Source organism: Mirounga leonina, unplaced genomic scaffold, assembly GCF_011800145.1.
Source record: "Mirounga leonina isolate KUSES-001 unplaced genomic scaffold, KU_Mleo_1.0 Mir_173, whole genome shotgun sequence".
NCBI classification, from domain to species: Eukaryota; Metazoa; Chordata; class Mammalia; order Carnivora; family Phocidae; genus Mirounga; species Mirounga leonina.
The window spans coordinates 65,169,994-65,194,669 of NW_023270447.1; the positions used below are offsets into that span (position 1 = coordinate 65,169,994).

Consider the following 24,676-nt stretch of genomic DNA (forward strand, 5'->3'; position numbering starts at 1 on the left):
GATTTGAGCTTCATCAATAAGGAGGTGCCACTGTGGGTTTCTATCTGTACCTATAAAGTGTAAGAGAAAAAAATTCCTCCTTTGCTAATTTATGAAGCCATCTGAGTATCTAATAAACACAGAAGGAAGGAGGGTAAAATCAGTCTACCCACTACATAAAACATGCAAACAATAAAAATATTTTAATTTTTACTGTGAACATATATTATTTTTTAAAAATTTAGTGATGTAACAAAATGGAAGGGCTAATTTAAGTAAAAAGGATATGAAATTGTTTGCTGTAACTGTAACTACAAAACACAAAAATAAAGCAAAAAAAAAACAGAACATGCCTTTACAGAATGGAGGAAATAAACCACATTATTGTTCACATTATTGTTCACCTCCAATACCCTAGCTCCTAGCACTGATAACTACTTGGTGTTCTCCAGTGAGTATTGGGATTAGAGATGAATTCATTCCAAATCTGCCATAATGAGATTATATAACTTTCATCGTGAAGAAAATATACAGGTATATAAAAATGAGACTGATTTCATACCCCAAAAACAGTAAGACAAGGGAAGGGGCTTTAATGTTATTCACAGAAACGTATCAAATGCCACATCTATAATAAAGTTACAAACAGAAAAAACCATGTCGTTCAGACTAATGGAATGTGAAGTTACTGGGGAAAAAACAGAATTATTCTCCATGTGGAATGACAAAGCTTATCTATACCACTTCAACGTTTTCGACGACTCTGGAATTTGTAAATAGCTGGAGAGTTCACTGTTTGTTTCTTCACCTTCACCTTCTGAGTTTTATCCTACAAAAGAGTAAAAAGCAGGAGAGCATTTTGTAAAACAGGAAGGTTAATAAACTACCTATCAGAAAGGCCCTAATTTAGCCCTTCTCAAAGTGCAAGAGAGACAAGGCCCACGACCCTCAAGTATCCCCAGATGCAATGAATCATTTTCTCTCCTGGGAATCTAGAATGCTCCTAGTGTGTAGAAGATCTTGGAAAAACTGAGGAGAGAGGTACTCAAATCATTTTTTTGTAGGGCATATTCTCACACGGAACCCTTGCTGAGAAAGGCAGATCTGAATGATCTGCAAAGCTGAAGAATCTGACATTTAAAGGAACGACAAGAATATGAACGGGGCATCGAATAATCCCTAGCTGTGCTATTTAACTACACAATGTTGTCTATTTTTAAACACCAATACACTGTTTTGTTAACCTGTTTAAATGTTACACATAGCTGCTCATAAGCTATAAAGTTCATATGCTACCTGATCCTACCCTTTGCTGGTCCAAAGCACTGACTAATAAGCCCCTTATTACCCTTCTTAATCAAGGAACATTTCAACACTGTCAGAGTAATAGACACTGGCTCAAACCACTGCCCCTGAGGAGCAGACATTTTCACTGGGGTTGATTTACACACAGCTGAAATCCAGTTCCAGTTAAGACCTTTACAAGGGGAAGGGAAAAAAAAACAAAAAGGAAGGGCTAAGGCTCTCTCTCCTCACCAGAAGATCTTTGCGTGTTTGAATTTTCTGTGCAATAACAAACAATTTCTTCTCACGTTCAATCCGCTGTGTCAGGCAGTTATACTGCTTTTGCCTTTCTTTAGCTATCCGCTGCGGGAGAAACACACATTTTCATTAACAAGATAAAAATGAATAAAAAACTGCTTTTTAATCCACTTAAGTCCAAACGCATAAATGGTTTCATCAACTCCCTTCTTACTCAGAATCAACACAACAAGGGACTATAAAGTTGTCCATTTTAGGAACACCACATTCTAGAGCTAAACAGAACCTTGGAGACTTGCCCAGGGACACGTGGTTCACCTGGAACAGAGTCAGGACTGTCCCGCGAGTCTCACGGATCCCAGGAATCTTTCCACTACTACACTAAGCTGTTCAACCTCTGTGTGAGCGTCCCGGTTACCTAAGGCAATGCAGGAATGAACCAGTCCTGGAAACCCGACACAATGTGAACAAAGGACAGAAAGGCCACTGGGCAGTGTGCTGGTGTCTGAGAACCACAGAACTCAGAGAGAAGGACTTTTTCGGTAGAAGTTGACCTGAGAATACTCCCTGCTGAATACCCCTCAAAGGCCAGTGGTCCTTAAATTTGGGGGAATCATAAACCCCTGAGAAACTCACGAAAGCTCTGGATTCTTCCTTAAAATAAATATGTATGTGTGTTGGTACAAATCTGTGCAAACATATATACCTATTTGCACAAAACGTCAGTGTGGAAAGAGAGCGTTCACAGACTTCCTAAAGCCCATGCACGGACTGCCCACCCCTCCAAGTTACAGGTTAAAAATTCCCTTGCAATCCACCCACCTGTAGTCTTAATGAAAATATTTTTGCTCTCAACAAAACAACTGAAAGAAACAATACCCCTCGACAAAAATGGCAAGATCCAAACCTTCCCCACTTCTCAAAAGGCATGTTGGTGCACTACTCTGTTCGGAGCACTAATCTCTTTAGGGACTACCGCAACACTTGAGAAGTGCTGGTGACACAGCTAATTGAAAATACAACCAATTGACAAACAGGGCTATCACGAGAACACTAGTCAGCCGGCTCCTCAGCTGGAAGTGTCATCTACAAGAGGGGACTATTACTGGGCTTCAGATTTAAACAGTTCACCAATTCTAGCACAGTCTCACAGCAGTGGTTTCAGACAGCTTTTGTTTTCACTTTATTACACAGACTGTCAAATTTATGGGATTACCCAATATAGTCAAACTAATTAGGGGTATTTATATTACTACAGCAAGTTTAGCTGCCTCTGAGCTAGAGAAACTGCTGTGAAATTAAACATTGGAAGCAAAGCTGATGCGGTGTAAATGATTCAAATCAAAACAGAACAGCTGTCTGCTTGAAACACATTGACAGCATTTTTTTAAATGAATCAGTCAGAAGTGAGAGTTCAACTCCAGAAGGCTTTGAGAAAAAGCATGTCTTCTGCACAAACCCAGTTCCAGCTACGGAAAGCACCATAAAGAAAAGTCAGTACAAGATTTTGGTTACAAATGCATAATATGGGGGCGCGTGGGTGGCTCAGTCGTTAAGTGTCTGCCTTCGGCTCAGGTCATGATCCCGGAGTCCCGGGATCGAGTCCCGCATCGGGCTCCCTGCTCAGCAGGAAGCCTGCTTCTCCCTCTCCCACTCTCCCTGCCTGTGTTCCTTCTCTCGCTTTGTCGCTCTCTGTCAAATAAATAAATAAAATCTTAAAAAAAGATGCATAATATGTAAAGATTTTTTGAGATATGTATTCGCTGCTAAAGATTCAATATCAGAATATACCAAATCCCTTAATCTTCAGTGTCCCCTCCTCTCTCTGCATCAGTCACAAGCCTTAAAAGCACAAAGCCCAGAGTGAGAGGTGGGATTCAAATGCAAATCTAAAAGCCACACCCTAAGCTGCCCACCACTAGGCCACAAGTCCCCCAACCTTTAAAACTAAGGAACAACAACAACAAAAGAACCCTCCTCCACTTCCATCCCCATCATCAAATCTTCCTTCCACTTTTCTAAGGGAACTTCATGAGTTTTCCTCAAATTACTGTAGTAAATGCAGTGGAAAAAACAAAACAAAAACAAAAAGCAAAACCCAAAACAAACAAACCCCAGATTCTCCTAAGCTCAGACCTGAAAAACAACGGAGGAAATTACCTTCAGTCGAGTCTGCTGGGTAACCCCCTTCACTTTCTCCTTCTGCAAGGTCTCTATTGTGGGTCTGTTGAAGACTCTGTCAACTAGTTCCGGGGCTGTTCGCAGGTGAGTGGCAACATCAAACCGCTCAACTGAAAGTCAAGACAATTCTTAAGGCACCATCTAACACCAAACACAGACCAACATGCTAGACTGTCCCAGAAACCCTCAAACATTTCATACCTTCCTTTTTGGTGTCAAAAAAAAATACATGCTTATTCTGCTGCTTCCCCTGGAAATCCAGCAGATGGAGCTCTGATTTTAGTCTTTCAATTTTCTAGAATACAGAACATGATCTCATTTTACATTGGGTTCGTCCAGGGTATCAGAAATGAATGTGCACAAGTTTAAACCATTTCACATCATTATCACGAGCCACCAAAAAATGTGCCTCATTCTTTTAAAGGAAAAGACAACTAAAATTTACCAAGCACCAACCACACGTCAGGTACTGGGCTACACATTCCACAAAACTCACTTAACATTCCCATGAGACAGAAATGAGGAACCATCTCTCAAAAAGGTTAATTTGTCCATAATCATGGGGCTAATAAATGGCAGAGCCAGAATTCAAACCTAAGTGAGCCTCACTTCCAAACTTGAACTCTTTCCACTCCACCATACTGACTATACTTCTAAATCATTATCACCATCAAGAAGTACTTTAAGTCTGTAAATGCCAGAAGAAATCAACTTATAATTTGAGACCAGTGAATTTGTATTTTTCTTAAATAACAAAAATACAACAGAACAAAGGGTTCCAATTATTACCTTAGCTTCTGCAACCCTTTTCATTTCTATGTATTTGACATCCTGGGTTCTCATCAGTTTGAGTTGTTCTGGAGTTACTTCTTCCTTAGTCTCCTTAATAACGTGAACTCCATCCTAAAAACCAAATTTAAGACATACATTCCCTATTAGATTAAAATCACGAATAAGTCGTTAACATAGCCCATGACTGGAACAAAGACAACCGAATGCCATATGCCACAGCGGTCCAATGCACTAAGCCCCTGAGATGCATGTTCAATTTAGCACCCTGTCATCCATTCTCATCCACTCTAAGAACAGCTCCAGGCATAAGACAACTCAGATTCCAGAGCAGAAATGCATGCTGTTCAGGAAGGGGCAGTTTGCCTTGGATACTGACCAAGAACACCTGGACCAACTGGAGAAGGGCTAAATAAAGGCCAAGGATCCTTCCTCTCCATCTCTTCCCCCATCCTTATTTTCTTTAATGACGTGGAGCTCAGAATACCAACTGATCCATAAGGCACCCACCTGGAGTTTAACCCGAGTCATTTTATAGTAGAATTCATCTGGATTTTTTTCAAGAGCCTTCTTCCGTAGAGCTCTGAGGTATTCCTGCTTTTTCCGGTAGTCACTAAAAGGTTAAATGAGGTTCATAGCAAAAACAAAAACAAAAAACCCACAATGAGCAAACTTTATAAGCATCTAAGGTTTAAACAAAATGAAACCCAAAAAAGCCAAAGCAATGACTAGATTTGATCCAGACTCCATAGTCACTGATGTTGAGCTACTGTCTCTGTAGGCTCCTCTCCTAACCCAAAATTCACCTGAAATTAACATCTCACATGTATTAGTGTCATTTACCTCATTACAGGGAAACACCAAACAAAGCACACATTAAAGCTCATTAGACAGGGTTTTAACCCAAGCTTGGGCACCAAGTGACCAAATAAGATTCAGAAACTCCACAGTGCAACAGAGCACACTAACTAGAATCATGACTCTGGAGCCAGACTATCTGGATGAAAACCTGGACTCCACCATTTCTGGCTAAGTAATCCTGGGTAAGTTATTTAACCAAACTGTATCTCAATTTAATCTGTAAAATGGGTGTGATACTAATAGCATCCCAGAAGGTTGTTGGGAGGAATACATAAGTGTAAAATTGCAAGTCTCCTACAACACTGCCTGGTGCAATAATAGCACTCAGTTATCATTATTAGCCTTAAAAACTCTGGGACCCAGAGCAATCCACTTAATCCATCACCATCTGTACCAGGAGCACAAAAGGACCTCAGCTGACAAGCACAGCATGGTTAACAAACAATTATAAAGTATTCTGCAAATAAAGTGCTAAAGGAGAAGAATGGGGGTAATTGTTTTATAAAATGTTTTCAGAGTTCATTATCACCCACGCTCAGTCTTATGAATCCATCTTTCACATCTCTTCATTCCACACCACACACGCAGTGATGTAAGAGACTCAACAACTGGAATTTTAGATTATATCTTGCATTTCAAGAAAAGAAAAAAAGATTCAGCTTTTGGCTCAAACACCAAGGCAGGAACAAATCAAAGCCACTCTGAGAAAACTAACTAGAGCAACATAATAAAAAAAAAAAAATTTCACAATGCAACTACAGTTAAATAAATTACGCTCTGCCCAAACAAAGAGAGACGTTTAGGGTCAAAGGCAAGTATGTGACAGGTTGCCAGAGTTTTGGCCATTTTATCAATGGCAAGAAATTATCCCCTGTCGGACACTTGGGCAATTCAGCTGCAGTGCAGGGAAGCTGTCAGCTTTCTTGGCAGCACCCCTACCAGAAAACTGAACTCACTCTGCACGAAGTTTGTAATCTTTCTTTTTCTCCAACAGGCCCAGATGTTTTCGAAAGCCGGGCTAGAAGACAAAAGGAAAAAAAAAAAGTGCTTAGTTCCCTCAGCAAACACATACCCAAATCAACATGACACCTGACAGGAACAAGAGTCTCTGGAGTGCTCAGTAAATCCATGTCCTTGGAGCCAATGTGCTACCCTGTTCCCTCCCCTCCCCCAACTGGGCTCTGCCCCAGGATGAGAGGTACCATACAGACGCCAGAGAGGTCACAAGCACTGCCATAGTAGGCTTCCTGGCCTATTAAGGACAGAGAGAGGCAACAATGACTCGGCACTAAGCAAGCAGTTGCCAGCTGTACTAAAATTACTACAGACTTAATCCAGGGGTTTACAAAATACTATGAAGGGAAAACATAATAACAGGGAGGCAACTGTGGCAAGGGCACTAAATTTAGTCTGGAGAAGGGGGTTCAAATCCAAGCTTTACCTCTTAACAACCTGTGACCTTGGGCAAGTCACTTAACTTCTCTGAGCTGCTGTTTCCTAACTATAAAATGAGAATAGTTGTACCTGCTTCTCATGGTTATTCATGAGGATTAAATGAGCCTCTGTGAGTGGTAGTGCCTGCACATGGCCTGGCCCAAAGCAGGTACCCAGCACATTACTGTTACTATTATACCTTTGGTAAGAAGTATGAGAGAAAAAACCAAGTGTGATACAAAATACTTTCTCTGACACAGAACTTGGATAGCATGGAAGGCACAAGGATTACATCTTGGTATTATCTTTCTACAAGCTATTTGTTGAGCAATTAATACATGTCTGTCTGTGCTAGATGTTTCTGCCCACATAACAGGCCACGTTTATTAAGCGCTTACTCTGTTACAAAGCAATCTGCTATGCTTGTTACATACAATCTCATTTAATCCCCACAACAAACAAGGGAAGTAGATAAAACACACAACTGTTACCCCAATTTTCCAAAAGGGGAATGAGGCTTGCCCAAGAACACAGAATAACTGGCAAAGCTAGAACTAGAACCCATTCCATATGCGGCCACAGTCTGTGCTCTTCCCCACCACACGAGACTGCCTCCTCTTCTGCTCTGAATAATCTCAACTTTTTTTTAAAGATTTTATTTATTTATTTGACAGAGAGAGACAGAGCGAGAGAGAGAACACAAGCAGGGGGAGTGGGAGAGGGAGAAGCAGGCTCCCACTCTCCAAGCAGGAGCCAGAAGCGGGGCTTGATCCCAGGACTCTGGGATCATGACCTGAGCTGAAGGCAGATGCTTAACAACTGAGCCACCCAGGCGCCCCTGAATAATCTCAATTTTTGAAGAAGTACATACACTTCTCTACGTTTAAACTCGTCTAATAATTTAGATGAGATTTTTTTTTTTTAAAGATTTTATTTATTTATTTGAGACAGAGAGAATGAGAGACAGAGAGCATGAGAGGGAGGAGGGTCAGAGGGAGAAGCAGACTCCCTGCCGAGCAGGGAGCCCGATGTGGGACTCGATCCCGGGACACCAGGATCATGACCTGAGCCGAAAGCAGTCGCTTAACCAACTGAGCCACCCAGGCGCCCTAGATGAGATTTTTAAGTCACATTTTTTATCCTTGAAATGATGCAATAAATTACTCAATAATTAAAATAACACCAGAACTAAAAACAAAACAAACCAAAAAAAAAAAAACAACACAACAAACAAAACACAAGAAACAGGTGTTGGTGAGGATATGGAGAAAAAGGAACCCTCTTGCAGTGTTGCTAGGAATGCAAACTGGTGCAGCCACTATGGAAAACAGTATGGATGTTCCTCAAAAAGTTAAACATGGAACTACCCTATGATCCAGGAATCGCACTACCGGGTATCTACCCAAAAAATACAAAAACACTAATTCAAAGGGATCTGTGTTGTAGGAGACCTAGCACTGCATCTGAAATAGCTCACCTAAGTACACCTACCCTCTCCATACAAAACATCTTTGGTATCTCACCCACCACCTCAGTGAAGGATCTACAGGATAAAGTCCAAACTTGACCCAAACATGGAGTGCTCTTATCAACATGTTTACCCGCCTCGCCAGCATGGCTTTCTCCTCACCTCTCCCACAAACACCCTCTATTGCTACTCAGACATGACCATGTCATGCTTATGGCCAGCCACAGAAGCCCTGTCTTCTCTGTTAATCCAAATCAACTACCTACAACTGTGACTTTGGACACATTATTCAATCTATTTAAGCATCAGAGTTCTCATTTGGAAAATGAGGATAACAATCCACCTCACAGACATGCTGTAGATTTAAATGACATAATCCTGTACAGCTGTTGGGCTGTACCTAGCATACTGTAAGTGCTCAAAAAGCTGTTATCATTGCCTTTCAAGTCCAGCAAGTTCCATCGTGATGCTTTCCCTCATCATCGCTACTCTTCCACTTCAAATTCTTCATTTGGCCGACGCCCGGGTGGCTCAGATAGTTAAGCGTCTGCCTTAGGCTCAGGTCATGATCCCAGAGTCCTGGGATCGAGCCCCACATGGGGCTCCCTGCTCAGCGGGAAGCTTGCTTCTCCTTCTCCCTCTCCCACTCCCCCTGCTTGTGTTATGTCTCTCTCTGTCAAACAAATAAAATCTTTAAAAAAAAAAAAAAATTTCTTCATTTGGCATTTTTCATGTGCCATCTCTTATAAAGGTGCCTCTTTATTCATCTTTTAGTGGCCCCTGGATTCAAAACATGCAGCCTGATTCCTGGCTTTGCTGCTTGCCAGCTACAGCTGTACGTCTTTGGGCAAGTTAACCTATCTGAGCCTTAGTTTCCCTATCTGCAAATGTGAGAAAATAGTAATACCTACATCCACACAGTGTCGAGAGTTAAATGAGATGACAGTAAATTTGACAGCACTTTATCTGGCTCCGGCTCACAACAACTTCTATCACTACTTTTACACAGGTCCACAAATAGGCTCAAACAAGGTGGCAAATTACACTATTGCTCCCAGCACACCACGGAGCACACAATAAGTGCACAATAAATGTCTGGGCAGCAAGACTGAACTGTGGTCAAGAGGCCTTAGTTCCATCCCATCAGTCAGCAACACAACTTTGGTCGCGTCCTCCTCTCTCTTCCCCACCTGCGAAATGAAGTTCGACCAGATATCCCTAAGGGCCCATCTGGATTGGTTATGATGTAATTTCTAAGCACAGTGGAATGGATACACTGATTCTTCATATACTGAACTAATTTCTATTCAACCTCCTCAACAAAGACACACCCTCCACAGAAGTCCTACAACTGTTTATCCACCTGAATTTGGTGTTTGTGACTCGGCAAGTCACTTCAGCTCCTGGGACCTCAGTTTCCTCATCTGTATAATGGGGATGGAAAAAACCAAAAAAACAAAATTACAGTGTGAGACATAAACAAAAAGCGTTATGTGGAAGATCTTCATGGATTTTGCACAAAGGCCACGCCTGACGGTGTTAACAACGTTATCATCACCAATTTCTTCGGTCACAGCCCCCTTACGCAGCGGACAGGGCTGAACGCCCACAGATGGGGGTTCCAGTTCCAGCCGGTGTGCGCTTTGACCTCACCTTCCCCCCAGAGGGTCACTTTAAAGACACACAGTGCCTCACCCAATTCCCTCAGTGAAACCTCGCAAGACAGCCCGTGTTCCTTCCAGAGTGAGAATAACGACCCCCCACCTCGCCAGGCCGCGAGGCTCCGCCCTAGGCACGCCGGCGTCGTTGGGATACACTTGCTTATATTTACATGCCCCCCTCGACGTACACAAGGAACCAGGGCCCGCAGGTGGAGAGGGAGAGAGCGAGGGTAGCACACGAGGCCACGGGCCGGCGCTTGTGGGGCCTGTGCGGTCCTACCTGGCTTCGCTCTCGGTGTTCCCGCTGCCGGGATTTAGCCGCCTTCCGAAAAGCCGCCGCCATGTCGGCTCACGCCTGGAGAAGCTCAGTAGACAACGCCGGTCTCGCACCGCCTCAGCCGCCGCGTCCACCGACCCTGCCGGAAATAGGCCAGGACCCCAGATGCTTAGAACGGCCCACTTCCTCTCCGCAGCCTATCCGGCGCCTGCCTTTCCGGAACTACGTCCTCCAGCAGAGGCGTCCAGCTCCAAGCTGCTTCTGGGAAATGTAGTTTTCTAGGTCTAGTCCCGTGACTCTGCAAGAGTCAGTTCTCATTCGCCAGAACTTGTGCACGTTTACCGAGATCTCGTTTTCGCGCTCGGTTTCGCGTTGGCACCTGGGAACACGTGGCTGGCACTGCCCTCGGGCTGAGCTGTGCTTGGAGTGCGCGCATGCGCAGTCACCTACCGCTCTGCTCCACTTACCCTATTTACGTGGTGCGTTTAAAGGTACGAGTCGTGTGAATTTTACGGTGTACCAGAAAGAGCACTCTATAGTCTGACAGGAGACCTTAAAACCATGTTTGGCTCTGCCACTTACCGGCTGTGTGACTTTTGACAGTGTGACTTTTGACAGGTCTTTTGACTTTAATGAGCATCATTTTTCTCGTCCATAAAACAAGGATAATAATAGTGTGCTCTGCTTGCTTCACAGGACCGTCAGGAGGCTCACAGTTGAATGGAGGAGTTCTATCCCGGCAGTAGTTAAAAACTTTGAGTCCCTCACACCCTCAGGGAATGGCTGGCTGACAGAATGAGTGTCAGAGGCAGTACAATGTAACGATTAGGACCAAAAACCATAGAGGTGTGTTCTAATCCTAACTGCCACCAGCCAAGGCAAAATTAGCTTCAACGAACCTCCATCTCCCCATCTAAAATGTTAGTAATTATAGTATACCCACGGAATGGTTGTAAGGATTAAACGAACTAATATGTTTAAAGTGCTTAATGCTGTGTTCACCCCTTAAACGAGTTCACAATCAATTGGAGCAATGGTTGTTGTTACTACAACCCCAAGAGGGTTGGGCACAGCAGGACACTTCAGAGGCATTTGGTTTCTTTTCCATCACATGAAGCTAACCCTCAGCGAGTTCTGTAATTGCACCCATTTGTCATGACAGAGCTCACCACTCCAGCCGAGGCACTCTGAGGAAATCCTCTCCTCAGTCCCCAGAGGTGCCTGGAGTCCAGTAGACGGGTGGGCATGACAAAGCTGAAAGTGCTGAGATCTGCCATGTGAAAAGTTTTTTCCTGCCTCAGTCTGAGCCTTTTGCCCAATTCAGGTCACAGACATTAACAAACTTCCACCTCATTTGTGACTTAACCATTGAAAGACAAGGCCCTTCATGATTTGGCCCACTATTCCAGCCTCAGCTCGGTTCAGGGGACCCAGGAATCAGCCTTGGATTTGAATCGCACATCCACCACTATCAGCTTGGATTTGGGGCCACATTGTCAAATTCTCTGAGCCCCACATCCTACTGTATCAAATAGTGATAATAATATAACCAACTCATATGGCTTTTGTGAGAACCGAAGGAGGCAATGACTAGCATTTAGCATGGTGCCCTGCATGTAGTGGGCATTTAACAGGTTAGCTCTCCCACTTCACCCCCCCAACCCTGCATACTTTGTAGAACTACAAAGTATTCTCTACACCCTCTACACCCTCTATACCCACAGAGGCTTGGGGTCAGGAGAATAGTGTTTCTGGGCAATCTGAAAGAGGGTGTCTGCAAGCCATGAGGCCTGGCAGGGGCTCCAGGCAGCCCAATGGGTAAGAGTGGGCAATATGCCCAGAGAAGGAAGGAAGTTTTCTCACTGGGGAAAGGAGGGCTTGTGATCACAAGCATCAGGGAGTGATTCAGCACCCAGAGGAAACCATGAGAGGCCTGTCAGTTGTCACTCAGGGCCTCCTTTTAAAAAATGCTTCCAAGATGAGAGAACAGCCAGGAGACCCTGAGCAAACCCCCTTCCACCATGAGATAAGGAAGGGTGTGTGGGTGGGCGAAGGGAGAGCCAGATCCCACTCACCCAAGGCTAGTCATCCAGCGATCAGTCTCTTCTTCCAGTCCCTGCTCAGACACACCTGTTCCCTAGAGAGGGGGGGAGGACTGATGGGAAATGGGAACAGGGAGTCCATGTGACTGATCCCTAGACCTCCCTGGCGCACGTAGTCCTCCTGGGCTAAGGGAAATGTGAGCCCACTGTGGAGCTGGAAATGGAGAGGGGAAAGGACATAGCCCCTGCCCTACACCAGCGTCCCTCCCCCAGGCTGGGTCAAGCCAGAAATCTAATTTTCTCTGGCCTCCAGACTTCCAGTCCAAGCAGCAGAACCTTAACACTTGGCCGTGAAAGGGAATGTGTTGCACCAGGCGAGTCCCACATATTCAATACCTACTGTGTACTCTCCTCCAATACTCATGAGAATGCTGGGAGACAGGGAGTCAAGCACTCAACGTATGAGCAGACTGCGGTGTAAAGAGGTTGAGTGACAAAAGAGGCTGCAGGGCCTGCCAGTTAAGCCCTTTTTGGCATAAGGAGCTTTGACATTTGATTGTGTGGATTTGAATCCAGCCTTTGCCATTATTAGCTGTGTCGCCCTTGGCAGGTTTGTTACTCTCTCTGTACCTCCATTTTCTCATCCTTAAAATGGGGCAAGAATACACATTTCATACAGTTGTCGGATAATCAAGAACATTAATTCTGTGAAGTGTTATATGCAAAGTGCTTAGGCAGGGACTGGTGCAAAGAACTCAGGAAATCCTGGCTCTTATTAAGGCTGTTCAGCAGAGATTCAAGCCATGAGGAAATACCAGAGACCCCAACTCTACCTTTGATCTAGCACCTTCCTTATTCAGTCATAATCCTTCCCTCTCTGAAAGCTGCTCATCTTTACCCTCCCCTCACCCAGAACAGACCCCTCCTTGTCATCTACTCCAACCAGGCAATCTTCCCTGCCCTCCCCAGGGCTAGGAGTCACCTACACCTACAAGACAAAGCCCAGAGAAAGGGCCTACCCATGGGCAAGTATCTGTGATCCAAACTGGGGTAGAGGGGAGTTGAAACTGAAGCAGTGCCCGTCATTGTCATTCATTCATTCATCAGATATTTATTATGTGCCAAACTTTGGGGTAGGTATTGGGAATGTGGTAGTGAACAAGGACTCAGTCCCTGTCCTCAAGGCACTGACAATCTAGGCATCAGGAACAATCATAAATCAATTAGTTTGATTTTGGAAGGAAACCTGGCCTCGAGGGTGAGTTGGGACCCAGGAAGGCAGGCATATGATTCAGAGATGGGAGAGGAAGGTATTCAGGAACCCCAGCCTGGGAGGGAATGAGTCTCTGCTCTGAGGACTTGGCTGGACCCAGCCTGGGGGATGGGAGAACCTCTGTGGGCACCTGAATCTCTACTCTAGATGCTGAGGTTATTTCTAGGGTTGGTTTGTTGTCTCTTGTTTTGCAAACAGCACAGCAGAGCCGCCTCCTCCCTCCCCCACCCTTCTAGATGAGGCTATTTATGCCTAGTGACAAGCCTGAGGATCCCAGGGGGGTTGGCCTCAAGGACCTGGAGGGGCCTTGTGTCCCTGGCAGGCACCAGTCCTCCCTCCCAGGCACAGGGAGGAAGCCAGAGGATTGGAAACTGTAGAGGTGGGGGAGGAGAGGTTCCCTCCACTTCCCTCCAACAACCCTGCAGTGCCGATGGGAGCACACTCTTCACACCCTTCCCTGAGAAACTCAAAAAACCATGGGGCCAAGGATTAGGGTCTCCCCTGGGCTTCAAAGGTCAAAACTATTCCTGGGCACTGTGGAAACCAAGGCCGAACTTCTCTGTCCCAGGGTGCAGCTGGAGGTGAGGAGGTGCTTACTTCTGTTTTTGCCACTCAGAGTTGTGAAATCAAGCCCTCTGAAAGTCAAGGCCCTGTCTGGGGTTGGGGGTCCTTGTTTCCAGAGAACACCTTGGTTCCCACTGACAGGGCCGGGACAGCAGAATCTAAACCACCCCCTCCTCCAGGCTTGATTAAGTCCTCTTTTACAAACTCGGTCTAGGTGTGACCCCAGGGGGTAAGCTGGAAGGGGAGGGGGAAGAGACACGAAGAGGCCGAGGACTCTTGGTCCCCAAGGGACCTTGGTCGGCTGGGTCCTGTACCCCTTGCTTGAGATGGAGTACAGCAGTCTCCCGCTGGCTGCCAGTGGGAGTAGGGGAGGAGGGGGAAGGCAGGGGGAGAGGACGAGGAAAGCGAGGAGGGGACGGGGGCGGGGTCCTGGCCGCCCGGAAAGGTTGAGAGAGCCCGGTTAGACTGGGCCGGCCGAGGGGGCCTGGAGCGGGCTCCAGCCCACAGAGGAGGTGTGGGCGGGGTCTGGCCCCCCGCCTGCGGGATGCGGGGCCGGGGCGGGGTCCGCACCCCGCGGGCAGGGGCGGCCGGGGGCGGGGTCCGGGCGGGGCGGGCCCCGCGCGCACTTCCTCGGGGAGGGGTTGGGGCCGCGCTCCCACTCGCCCACACAGTCCGTGTGCAGCCAGCAGCTTTGCGGAGCTCGCTCGGCCCCCGCTCTGCCCGGCCCGCAGGTACGAGCCGCCGAGGGACGCGCGGCCCGGCTTCCCCGCTCCCGCCGCCCGCTTCGAGGTGAGCTCCCCGCCGAACCCGGCTCCGAATCCCGGCTCCCGGCCCCGCCGCCGCCCCCTGCTCCCCGCTCGGGTCCGGCCGCGATGACCGGGGGCGCGCTGGGAGCGGGCGGCGCGGGGTGCGCTGAGCCCCTGAGGGCGCCCCCGGGATCGCACCGATCCTGGCCGCCCGGCGGGGCGGGGGCTGCTCCGAGACTTGAACGGGGGAGGGGGCCAAGTTTGAAACGGAGAAGCCAGAGTAGAGCGAGGGGCCGGGAGGATTCGAGAAACTGAGGCTCCCAGAAAGCCCGGTGGAGCGAGACCAAGACTGGGACACGAGCGACAGGCTTAGACAGGAGGCTGCAGGGATACCCGAGGAAGGGACAGAGAGTTGGCGGTAGAGTCACCGAGAGGCAGACACGAGGCATAGGGACCGACCCAGGTTTTGTGGAGCGAAGCATTTGAAGGAGAAGCATACATTGATCCCAGTGAACACGTTGTAATGCCCTTCCCGGGGCTTTGCAGGGTCCTGGGCAAGTGAGGGGCCCTGAAGCCTAAGCTTCGTTAGCCTCGTGATAGATCAGCCTCTGTGAGGCCTATAGAGCCGTCCAGAAACTGGAGACAGACACTCAGGAACAGAGGTGCTAAGAGAGAGAAGGGGTGGGAACCCCTTGGAGACACTCAGATACCAAGATTTGGGTGTACAGAGGTAGAAATCCGCAGAGGGGGGCTGTTGGGAGATAACCAGCCAGAGATACACGCAAAACATAAAGACAGCTGAAGTGTGCAGAGACAGACACGCTGAGTGGGGCAGAGCTGGCTTTGATGGAGGCGCACTGACAGCTTCCCAGACAGACCTGGAAAGGCTCAGGCCTGAAAGACTGGGAAGCAAGGATGTGGGGAAACAGAAACTCTGGGCCAGCCAGGCCCCTGTGAGGCAGAGGACCTGAGACAGACCGAGATCAAGAAGGAGCCCCAGGCATATACCAAGACAGCCCCAAATTATTTTTAAACTCAAATCTTGGACGCTGCTTCAGCCCTGGGGGACCCAGGGTGAATGAACTGTTCCTCCTCCTGTCCCCAAGGCAGCTGCTGGATCCTGCTTCCCACCCCCCTGCCCCTAAACTGCTCTGACTCCCAGGCCCCATGGGGGGAGGGAAAGGGAGAAGGGAGAGTTTGGGGTTGGTGCCTGATAGCAGGAGGTGGGGGGTGGGGGGAGTTAGGTTTCTCCCCTTAAATCTCCTGTCAGTTCCTGGGAGCTGAGGGAGGGGTCTGATCTGATCCTGACTCACAGCTGTGGGGCCTGGCCAGGGTCCTCTTGGACAGTGCAGGGTGGAGGGGGGCAAAGGAGTTGAGCGGTTGGCATGGGTAGTTGGAAAGGCTTCTGGGTGTCTTCCAACAGCAGAGTTAGCAGCTGGGGGAGAAGAGTGAGACTCCAGTGCTAGGGACATCACCGAGTATCTCCTGTACCCCTGCTCTTAAGTGTTGACCACCCCCTTTATCACCACTGCAGCATTTTTGGGGAGAAAAACAGGAAAGGGCTCCAGGCTGGAAAGCAGAGAACCTGGCCTCTCTGAGACTTGAGTGACCTTGGGCCTGGCTTGTCCCTGGTTTCTGTGCTCAACTGTAAAATGGGAATGATAGCCTATCCTGCCTGCCTTTTGTGAGATCTGGTGAGATGGTGGATGGGATGGCGCTTCGTGAGAGGCAGGGCAGCATGCAGCTGTGTGTACCTGTGTACCTGTGTGAGGGGTCTCCCTGGGGTCAGGCTGGCCCCACTGATCTCCTCAGCCAGCCCCACGGCCTGAGCGTCTTCACTTCCCCCAGCAGAACTGGCGGGAGGTGGGGGGGGTCCCTCTTTGTTCTATCCCTGGGTCTACCCCGAGAATGTCCAGGTCAAAACCCAGGCCAGCTCCCTGACCCAGGCCTGGCTCAGAAACTTGTCTGACCCCTGTGTGAGCGAGGGGCTAATAATAAAAACGCCGACGGCTACCATTTACTGACTACTCACTTTCTGCCAGGTGCTTTCCAAGCACCATTTCAGCCTGACAACAACCCCAGGAGTAGGAGGTAGGCTTAGATAAGAAAACAGGCCCAGGGACCTTAAGTGACTTGCCCAAGATCACCCAGCTAGTAAGCGAAGAAGTCAGGATTCAGACCCACATGCCACATTTGGGCCTCTATACTCCACATGTTGCAGCCATTTATCCAGCCATTCCGAGCTCTGGGAGGTTCACTGGGATGTGCCAGATGTGTGTCTGGGTCAGGTGTAGGGGTGGAGTGTGTGTGTGTGTGTGTGTGTGTGTGTGTGTGTGTGTGTGTTGGTGGGAGCAGGGGCTGAGAGCCATCTGGCAGACTGGGCAGTCTCCCCTGCACCTCCCCCCCCCCCACCAGCCATGAAGGAATATAAGACTGGTTCTCTTCAGTCCCCTAGCCCTGCCAGGGAAAGTGGGAGGGAGGTGGGGAGGGAGGGGGATGGGCAGGGACAGGTGGGCCTTGATAATGCCCTTCACTCTGTCCTCATTAGAGCGCAGCTGGACAGACTAGGGGACTGGGGGATTCTGGGAAGGAAACAGAAGCCATGTCCATACCCTATTTGGGGTGCCCCTGTCTCAGAGTGGTGACTGCCTCCCAGGGGGTGGTCCCAGGGCTAGCCTGGGCCTGGGAAGGTGATGGCTGCTGTGGGCCAAGCCAGGAAGGAAGGAAAAGACTCGGGCACTCCCAGACACACCATGGCCACACACTCCACCTGTGTGGCCCCCTGCTGCCCAGTGGCTGACAGCCCAAGCAACCCTCAGATGTTGGGCCAGAGGAAACCCAGGCCTCACTGGTGGGGAGCAAACCAAGAAGGAGGGCTACCCTCGACCCTACAGCATAGCCCTGCCCCAGAATCACCTCTCTGAAGACCCCAGCCCCTGGAGGCCTCCTGGCCTGGCCTGGGGTACGAACTTCGTATCTTCCCCCGCTGTACAGAGGGGCAGCTTTGAGTTCACAAACCATCCCTTCAAGAGCCAGGCCCTCCAGGCTTGGGGCGTTTGCTGGCGCCTGGAGTCTGAACTCCAAGCCAGAGCAACGTTTCTTGGCCAGAATTTCTCACTGGGGGTGGCTGAGAAAAGGAGCACTTTTCCTTCAACTCGAGCCTGGGCAGGCTCTGGGGACTGCCAGTTACTGGGGGTGTGTGGGGGGGGAGGGTAGTGGGTTGGTGGGTTCCTTTGTCCTCTCCAGGTTCCTCTGCAGCTGTGAGAACATCCCCTTCCTATGAGTCCTAGTGGTGCCTCTCCACCCAGCCTGCGATCCCAGCCCTTAGAGAGCAGGCTTCATGATGGAGGACGCTGGGGGTGGGGAGCTCTGAATCTGGGGCTAGAGGCTGGAGTCAGGGGCAGCAGAAGGGACTGGGAACCCCATTTCCCTGCCCCCCCCCCCACTCCCCATGCTCCTGTTCCAGAGGCAGCTGTGTGGATGACCTCATCCCGCAAACATGCTTTGTTCCTGAGAAAATGGAAAGTGTCTGAGGTTTGGTGGGGGCTGGGTGTCTGCAGCAGCCCTCAGGGCTCCCCCCGTGCCTGACTCCCCACCCAAGAGGGGGCCTGATTGGGGAGAAAATGTCTTCTGTGGCTCCCACTCGCTCACCCTCCACGCCGCCTACCCCAAGCCTACCCCAAACCCTCAGAAACCGGAAAAGCCGGGGAGAGGCTGTTTCTCCCAGAGGCAGGGGGAGGGAAATAATGACCCAGGCAATTGGAAAGATGGGCCAGGAGTGATGCCTGGAGGGGCATGCTGCGTAATCCCTGTCTTTAGTTCCCCTCTCCCTCCCCAGGCATCTCATCTCGGTTCCCTTTTCTCACCCCTGTGGCTGGCCAAACCCGACATCTGGCCGTTGTCATGCTGCCACAGCTGCTGTGCAGGCCAAGGCTGGTGTGACCAGAGACCCAGCAGGCGCTGCAGGGGGCTGAGGGCAGAGAGTCCAGCTGGGGAAGCTTAGCTGTGTCCAGCTTGCAGGACTTCCTTCCTGCTCAAACCTAGCCTGAGTCTCTGAAGGCCTTGCTTGGGCTGACTCTCCCAGACAGACGGATGGACGGAGGCCCGAGGTGACTTCCATCTCCACCATTCAGGGCCCAACATCCCTCTAACATTCCACTGGCTCCTGGACCGGGAGAGGGCAGACAGCCCATTCACATCCCTAAGCTCCTCATTCCGAGCTCTGGGTAGAGGTTCCTTTTTCCATATCCCTCGGGCCCCTTCCTGGGAGTCAGGAGAGGGTGGGAGTGCTGTTCCTTCGGGATAGAGAGTGGGGTGGCGTCCTGCCCCGGCTCTTGTCCCCTTGGGGACAGTAGGGACAGTGGAAGCTAAACTCAGGCTGGGGCAGGAAATGAGTCACTGACCCAGGAAAAGCCCCCTCCCCCCAGATCTGCCAGGGCCCAGATAAGAAAACAACTTCTGCTTCCTGATTTTTTCCTGACCCCTTCTCTCCCGCCCCACATGCTGTTAAATACAGAAATAAACATGCAGGACTCCTGGGTTTCCAGAAGCACCCCCTTCTTCATCGCCCGCTGTTCGGACCTGGCATTTCTTAGGCCTGGTCTCTTGCTCTTTCTTTTAATGCAAAGAGCTTTTGCAAGGGGCTAAGCCACAGCCCCTCTGGGTGATGCGTGCCCCACCTTTGGCGCCTGGCAGGGCTCACTCACAGCCACCATGAGCGAGGCCTTTGACTGTGCAAAATGCAGCGAGTCCCTGTATGGCCGCAAATACATCCAGACGGACAACGGCCCCTACTGTGTGCCCTGCTATGACAGCACCTTCGCCAACACCTGTGCCGAGTGCCAGCAGCTCATCGGGCATGACTCCAGGGTAAGGGCTGGACCAGAGCGGGCAAGGAGTGGGTGGAGGCTGGGACGGAGGGGCAAAGGTGCCAGCGCCCCTGCCATGCTCCCTGCAGGAGCTGTTCTATGAAGACCGCCACTTCCACGAGGGCTGCTTCCGCTGCTGCCGCTGCCAGCGCTCCCTGGCCGACGAGCCCTTCACCTGCCAGGACAGCGAGCTGCTCTGCAATGACTGCTACTGCAGCGCCTTCTCGTCGCAGTGCTCGGCCTGCGGCGAGACCGTCATGCCCGGTACGTGCCCGGGGACGCCGTGCGCGTGCCGCCCCGACGCAGGCTCGTGCACGGCCGAGGGACGGGCACCTGTACGGTACATCCAGGGAGGCTTAGTGTTATAAAGACCTGCACGCACGGCGTCTTTGTGGAACTTGAGCGCATACGGGATCAGTCCTGCCTGTACGCTCTTGGGATATTAGCGTGCGCGGGGACTGGCACACCCAAGTATATGCACGAGCGCTTAGCACGCGCAGGAACGGACCCGCTTGGTATGTTCCTGAGGGTTTAGCGTGTGCACCTGTGGGCTTACCATGTACGGGCAGACTGACAAGCTTGAGACACACCCGGGGGCTCAGCATGCATGAACACCTGCGTGTTTGGTACGTGTTGGAGCGAGGAGTCCAATGAGACCGTCATGCTTGGCGCATCGGGGCTTGGTGTGTGTAGAGACAGATCAACAGGGCCTAACATGTGTCGTGACCTGCGTGCCTCATAGATATGTGAGGGCTGAGGACAGGTGGAGAATGACATGATCAGGAGACACCAAGGCTTCACATGTACTGAATCCATCAGGTCCAGGGCATTAGAACTCTGTCGGGGGTCTTTGTGGGTGTGGCTAAAGCCATCATGTCTGGTGTAGAAGGACTTAGTGTGAACTGAGTCATCATGCCTGCGACATGGAAGCCTGGTGTATGCTGACATAGTCATATCTAGCACATGTGAGGACTTCACATATGCCAGATCCTCGCATCTAGATTATGGGGGCCTAGCATGTGCCCAGTCATGTGTGTAGCATGTGCGGTGTTGGGGGTGGAGGGTCGCATGTGCCATGTAGGTGACAAGGGTCCTGCTCCATGTGCGTGAATGCCACCCTGCTTAGGCTCTGGGAACAGCAGGGACTCTCCTCAGGGGTTAGCAGAGGGTGGGCCTCAGGAGCTTGGGACACAGCCTCTGAGTGGGACCCCTGTTCCCCACAGGGTCCCGGAAGCTGGAATACGGAGGCCAGACATGGCATGAGCACTGCTTCCTGTGCAGCGGCTGTGAACAGCCGCTGGGCTCCCGTTCCTTTGTGCCCGACAAGGGCGCTCACTACTGCGTGCCCTGCTATGAGAACAAGTTCGCTCCTCGCTGCGCCCGCTGCAGCAAGGTGGGGGCTGGGCCAGTGGGGTGGAGGGTGAGCAAGGCTCCGTGCCGGGGTGGGGATCGCCACTCCCCTCCCGCTGACCAATGCTGCCCCCACAGACGCTGACACAAGGTGGCGTGACCTACCGTGACCAGCCCTGGCATCGAGAATGCCTAGTCTGCACAGGGTGCCAGACGCCCCTAGCAGGGCAGCAGTTCACCTCCCGGGATGATGATCCCTACTGTGTGGCCTGTTTTGGAGAACTCTTTGCACCCAAGTGCAGCAGCTGCAAGCGCCCCATCACAGGTGGGACAAAGGGTCAAAGAGCATGGCGGGTAGGGTGCAAGCAAGGGAATGGGATCTGGTATTGGGCGAGGCTGAGGGACAGGACTGCACTCCGGATCCACAGAGCTAACCTCCAGCCTCCCTCCAGGACTTGGTGGAGGCAAGTATGTGTCCTTTGAAGACCGCCACTGGCACCACAGCTGCTTCTCCTGCGCCCGCTGCTCTACCTCCCTGGTGGGCCAAGGCTTCGTGCCGGACGGAGACCAAGTGCTGTGTCAGGGCTGCAGCCAGGCAGGGCCCTGAGCCAGGACTCCTGGGCCCAGGGCCTCCCAAACCAGGGCTCCAGGACTGAGGCTCCTTCTCCATACCACCTTTGGGACCCAGCCCCTCCCCAAACTGGGGCTCCTCCTGGGCTCCAGGAGTCAGCTTCCCTGCTCTCACATCCCCAAACCGGTACTCCCTGACCCAGGGCCCCCCAACCTGGATCCTTATGGAGCCTCCATGATTCAAGCCTGGACTCCAGAATTCAGCCCTCTCCTCACGGTTTGGGTCCCAGACCAGGCCCTCTCCCCAAATCAAGGTTCTAGACCCAACCCTCCAAACTGGACGCTGGGACCCAGGCCCCCTTCAATCTAGACTTCTTTCCAGAGACTTTAGGTCTTCTGTGGGTGCCTCAAAAGTGGACTCTCCTCAGGCTTGATCCTCCCCACCCCCATCCCACCCTATCCCCGGGGCTGGGGCTCTCTGGGCCGCGAATCAGGGGTTCACTGTTTAAGGGGATCCTAGAGCACAGGATTTTGCCCATTCTGTGTCTGTCGAGTGTTTTCTCATTTCATTTGAGCTCCATTTTTGCCCAGAGATGGGCAGAGGGGTGGGATTGGTTCACCACCACCCCCTTCCAGATTCTGCAATAAAGCAGTGTGAGGAAGCGAAGGCCTCTGTGTGTTTGTCTGGGGGTGGCGGAGGTGGCGGGGGAAGGAAGGTTCCCTCACAGACCGCGAGACTCAGGCTCTTCCAGACCTCCTCTGCGCAGGGCAAAGGAGGAAGCTGCTGGGCCACGGGGTGGGAAATCTCCGGAGAACGGGGATCCCCGCCGCTGCTACCGTCCCTCTCGGGCTTAGCCAGCCTCCCCGCTGCTGGCAAAGGGCTTTTTCCTCCGGGTGGGGGAGGGAGGGGTTTGGGGGAGGTCCCGGACGGGAGTGGAGTTGGCAGTGGGTTCCCCGGTCCAGTACAAACCGCCCCCCTCCCTTAGCAGCCCTTCCCAAATCCCGCAGAGCACCCGATGCGGATTCCCAGTCTGGGCCCAGACCCCCAGCCCCCTTCCCCCTCTTCCCGAGGATTAGCGGAGGCGGCCCGGGATCCGCTCGCGGCCGCACGTTTTTTTGCCAAAAAAGGCAAGGATGCAGCTGCACGCGCCGCGGGAACATCTGGATCCGATTCCCGGCATGAATGGGTCACGGCCCCGCCCCCCCGTGATTCAGGGGCGGAGGCGGGAATGAGCGAGGGGGGCTGTCCCCCAAAGTGGAGAGATGGGGCGGAGCGCAGCTCCCCTCTGCCGGCGTCCGACGCCGGCTGCCCCAGCCCCGCCCTCGGCTCCCGACGGTCGGAGGCGCACTGGTGCGCACTCGCGAGGCGCGCGGCTTAGGGAGCTCTTGGTCCCGCCCGCCGCCTCCTGGGGTGGGGGACCGGCGCCACGGTGCGGGTGGACCCTCGCGTCCCCTGGGGGAGGGGCCCTCCGGTCCGGCCGACCCGCGTGATCATCTGTATCTCATACTAAATCCTCCCAGAAATCCTATGGGGCGCGCATTTTTCCGTTTCACAGAGGTGGAGACTCCACTTGTCAGTTCCCCAAAGCCACCTAGGTAATCATAGGTGGATTCCTTTCAGGCTGCCTCCCGGGCCCGATTCGAATCCTAAACTTTTGGGGCTGTGGTTGACATTTTCAACAAACCTTTACAAATACGCACCATGTGTGCTTAGAATTAGTAATTACATGTTTACATTTTTGTCTCTTTCTCCCACCGGCTTCTACGAGGACTGCGCTCGCGCCTGCCTTGCGCACCCTACTATTCTCAGCTCCCGGCACTTAACTACTTGTTCAATAAATACTTGTTGAGGAAGAGTAGTCCAAGCATGGAAAACAGCTGATGCAAAGAACCGGAGGCCTGAAAAAAACATATGGCGCTTTGGGGAAGCAGCAGATAATTTCATTTGGAGGAAGTGCCAAGAGACTAAAATGGCAGGCAGAGGCCAGGTCACAAAAAATCAAATGCCAAGTTAAACAGACCTTACCCTGAGGGAAAAGCAGCCAGTGGAAATGTTCAAGCAGGGGCATAAGATGATCACTCTGGCTACAGCATGAATAATGGATTGCAGGGGTAAGATGAACAGGCTCTGTTGGAAGCTGGTGCACTGGTGGAGGAGAGAGAGAAAGAAGCCAGTGGCATCGGGTGGAAAAGACAGGACTTGGTGACTGGCTCGAGGGACTGGAGAAGGAGAAGGTTTTAGGGAAAGGGAGGTGAATGCTTTTGCTTAAGTGGTCCACCCCGCTAAGAGGAAGAGATACACAGTTACCGTGTCACTGATTTCAAGAGAAACATTTTTCAGATTTAACATCTTGGAAACCCAGATGCATTATATAATAGAAGATGTGACATAGTTTAATAATTTTTCCTTTCTTTCTTAGTGGGACATAAAATAATGGTGGAGTTAACATTTGATGGCATCTCATATTTGATGAAATATGGTAGATCCCAAACCCTAACAAACACACACACACTCTCTCTCTCTCTCTCTCTCTCTCTCTCCTGCCCTCTGGTGAGTTTTGCCAGGGGTGCTATCTAAGGTTGAAATCTTGCTTACATTTTTAGGTATAAATATAACCCTCACAACACCCCATGAGCAGGCAAGACAAGAGTCATTATCCCTTTGTTATTTTTCAAACTTTAAAAAACAAAAACCAATGCATTCTTATTGTAGAAAAATTGGAGAATTACAAAAAGTAAAGAGAATAGGTAAATCGCTAATAATTCCTTGACATATTATAGCCTCCTGGTTCTTTTTTGTTAAGCATGCATGTGCATATATGTATTTTCATTTTGAGTTTTAAGTTTATTTTTTAAAATGCAAAAGTGGGACGCCTGGGTAGCTCAAATGGTTAAGTGGCTGCCTTTGGCTCAGGTCATGATCCCAGGGTCCTGGGGTCGGGCTCCCTGCTCAGTGCAGAGCCTGCTTCTCCCTCTCCCTCTGCCATTCCCTCTGCTTGTGCTCTCTGGCCCTATCTCTCTGTCAAATAAATAAATAAATAAATAAATAAATAAATAAATAAATAAATAAA

The 24,676-nt window shown here is 50.6% G+C and overlaps 2 protein-coding genes across 4 annotated transcripts; one reads left to right on the forward strand and one right to left on the reverse strand.

The window, feature by feature from the left end:
• Positions 1-547: 547 nt before the first annotated feature.
• On the reverse strand, positions 548-10,367 carry UTP11 (UTP11 small subunit processome component). The gene is made up of 8 exons (XM_035019033.1): positions 10,196-10,367; positions 6,309-6,370; positions 5,002-5,104; positions 4,492-4,605; positions 3,904-3,997; positions 3,682-3,812; positions 1,516-1,626; positions 548-808 (listed from the first exon to the last, which is right to left on the reverse strand). The coding sequence occupies exons 1-8, from the start codon at positions 10,256-10,258 to the stop codon at positions 725-727; spliced, it is 762 nt and encodes a 253-aa protein (XP_034874924.1). The 5' UTR covers positions 10,259-10,367; the 3' UTR covers positions 548-724.
• Positions 10,368-14,700: 4,333 nt separating this feature from the next.
• On the forward strand, positions 14,701-22,268 carry FHL3 (four and a half LIM domains 3). Of its 3 annotated transcripts, none has more exons than XM_035019034.1 (6): positions 14,701-14,860; positions 19,513-19,686; positions 19,775-19,949; positions 20,909-21,078; positions 21,174-21,360; positions 21,488-22,268. In XM_035019034.1, exons 2-6 carry the CDS (start codon positions 19,531-19,533, stop codon positions 21,640-21,642), a joined length of 843 nt encoding a protein of 280 aa, XP_034874925.1. In that variant the 5' UTR covers positions 14,701-14,860; positions 19,513-19,530; the 3' UTR covers positions 21,643-22,268. The 3 variants fall into 3 exon arrangements, with proteins under 3 accessions (XP_034874925.1, XP_034874927.1, XP_034874926.1); XM_035019036.1 differs by having other exon boundaries at positions 14,707-14,860; positions 19,334-19,686; XM_035019035.1 differs by having other exon boundaries at positions 14,707-14,860; positions 19,446-19,686.
• Positions 22,269-24,676: the final 2,408 nt, after the last annotated feature.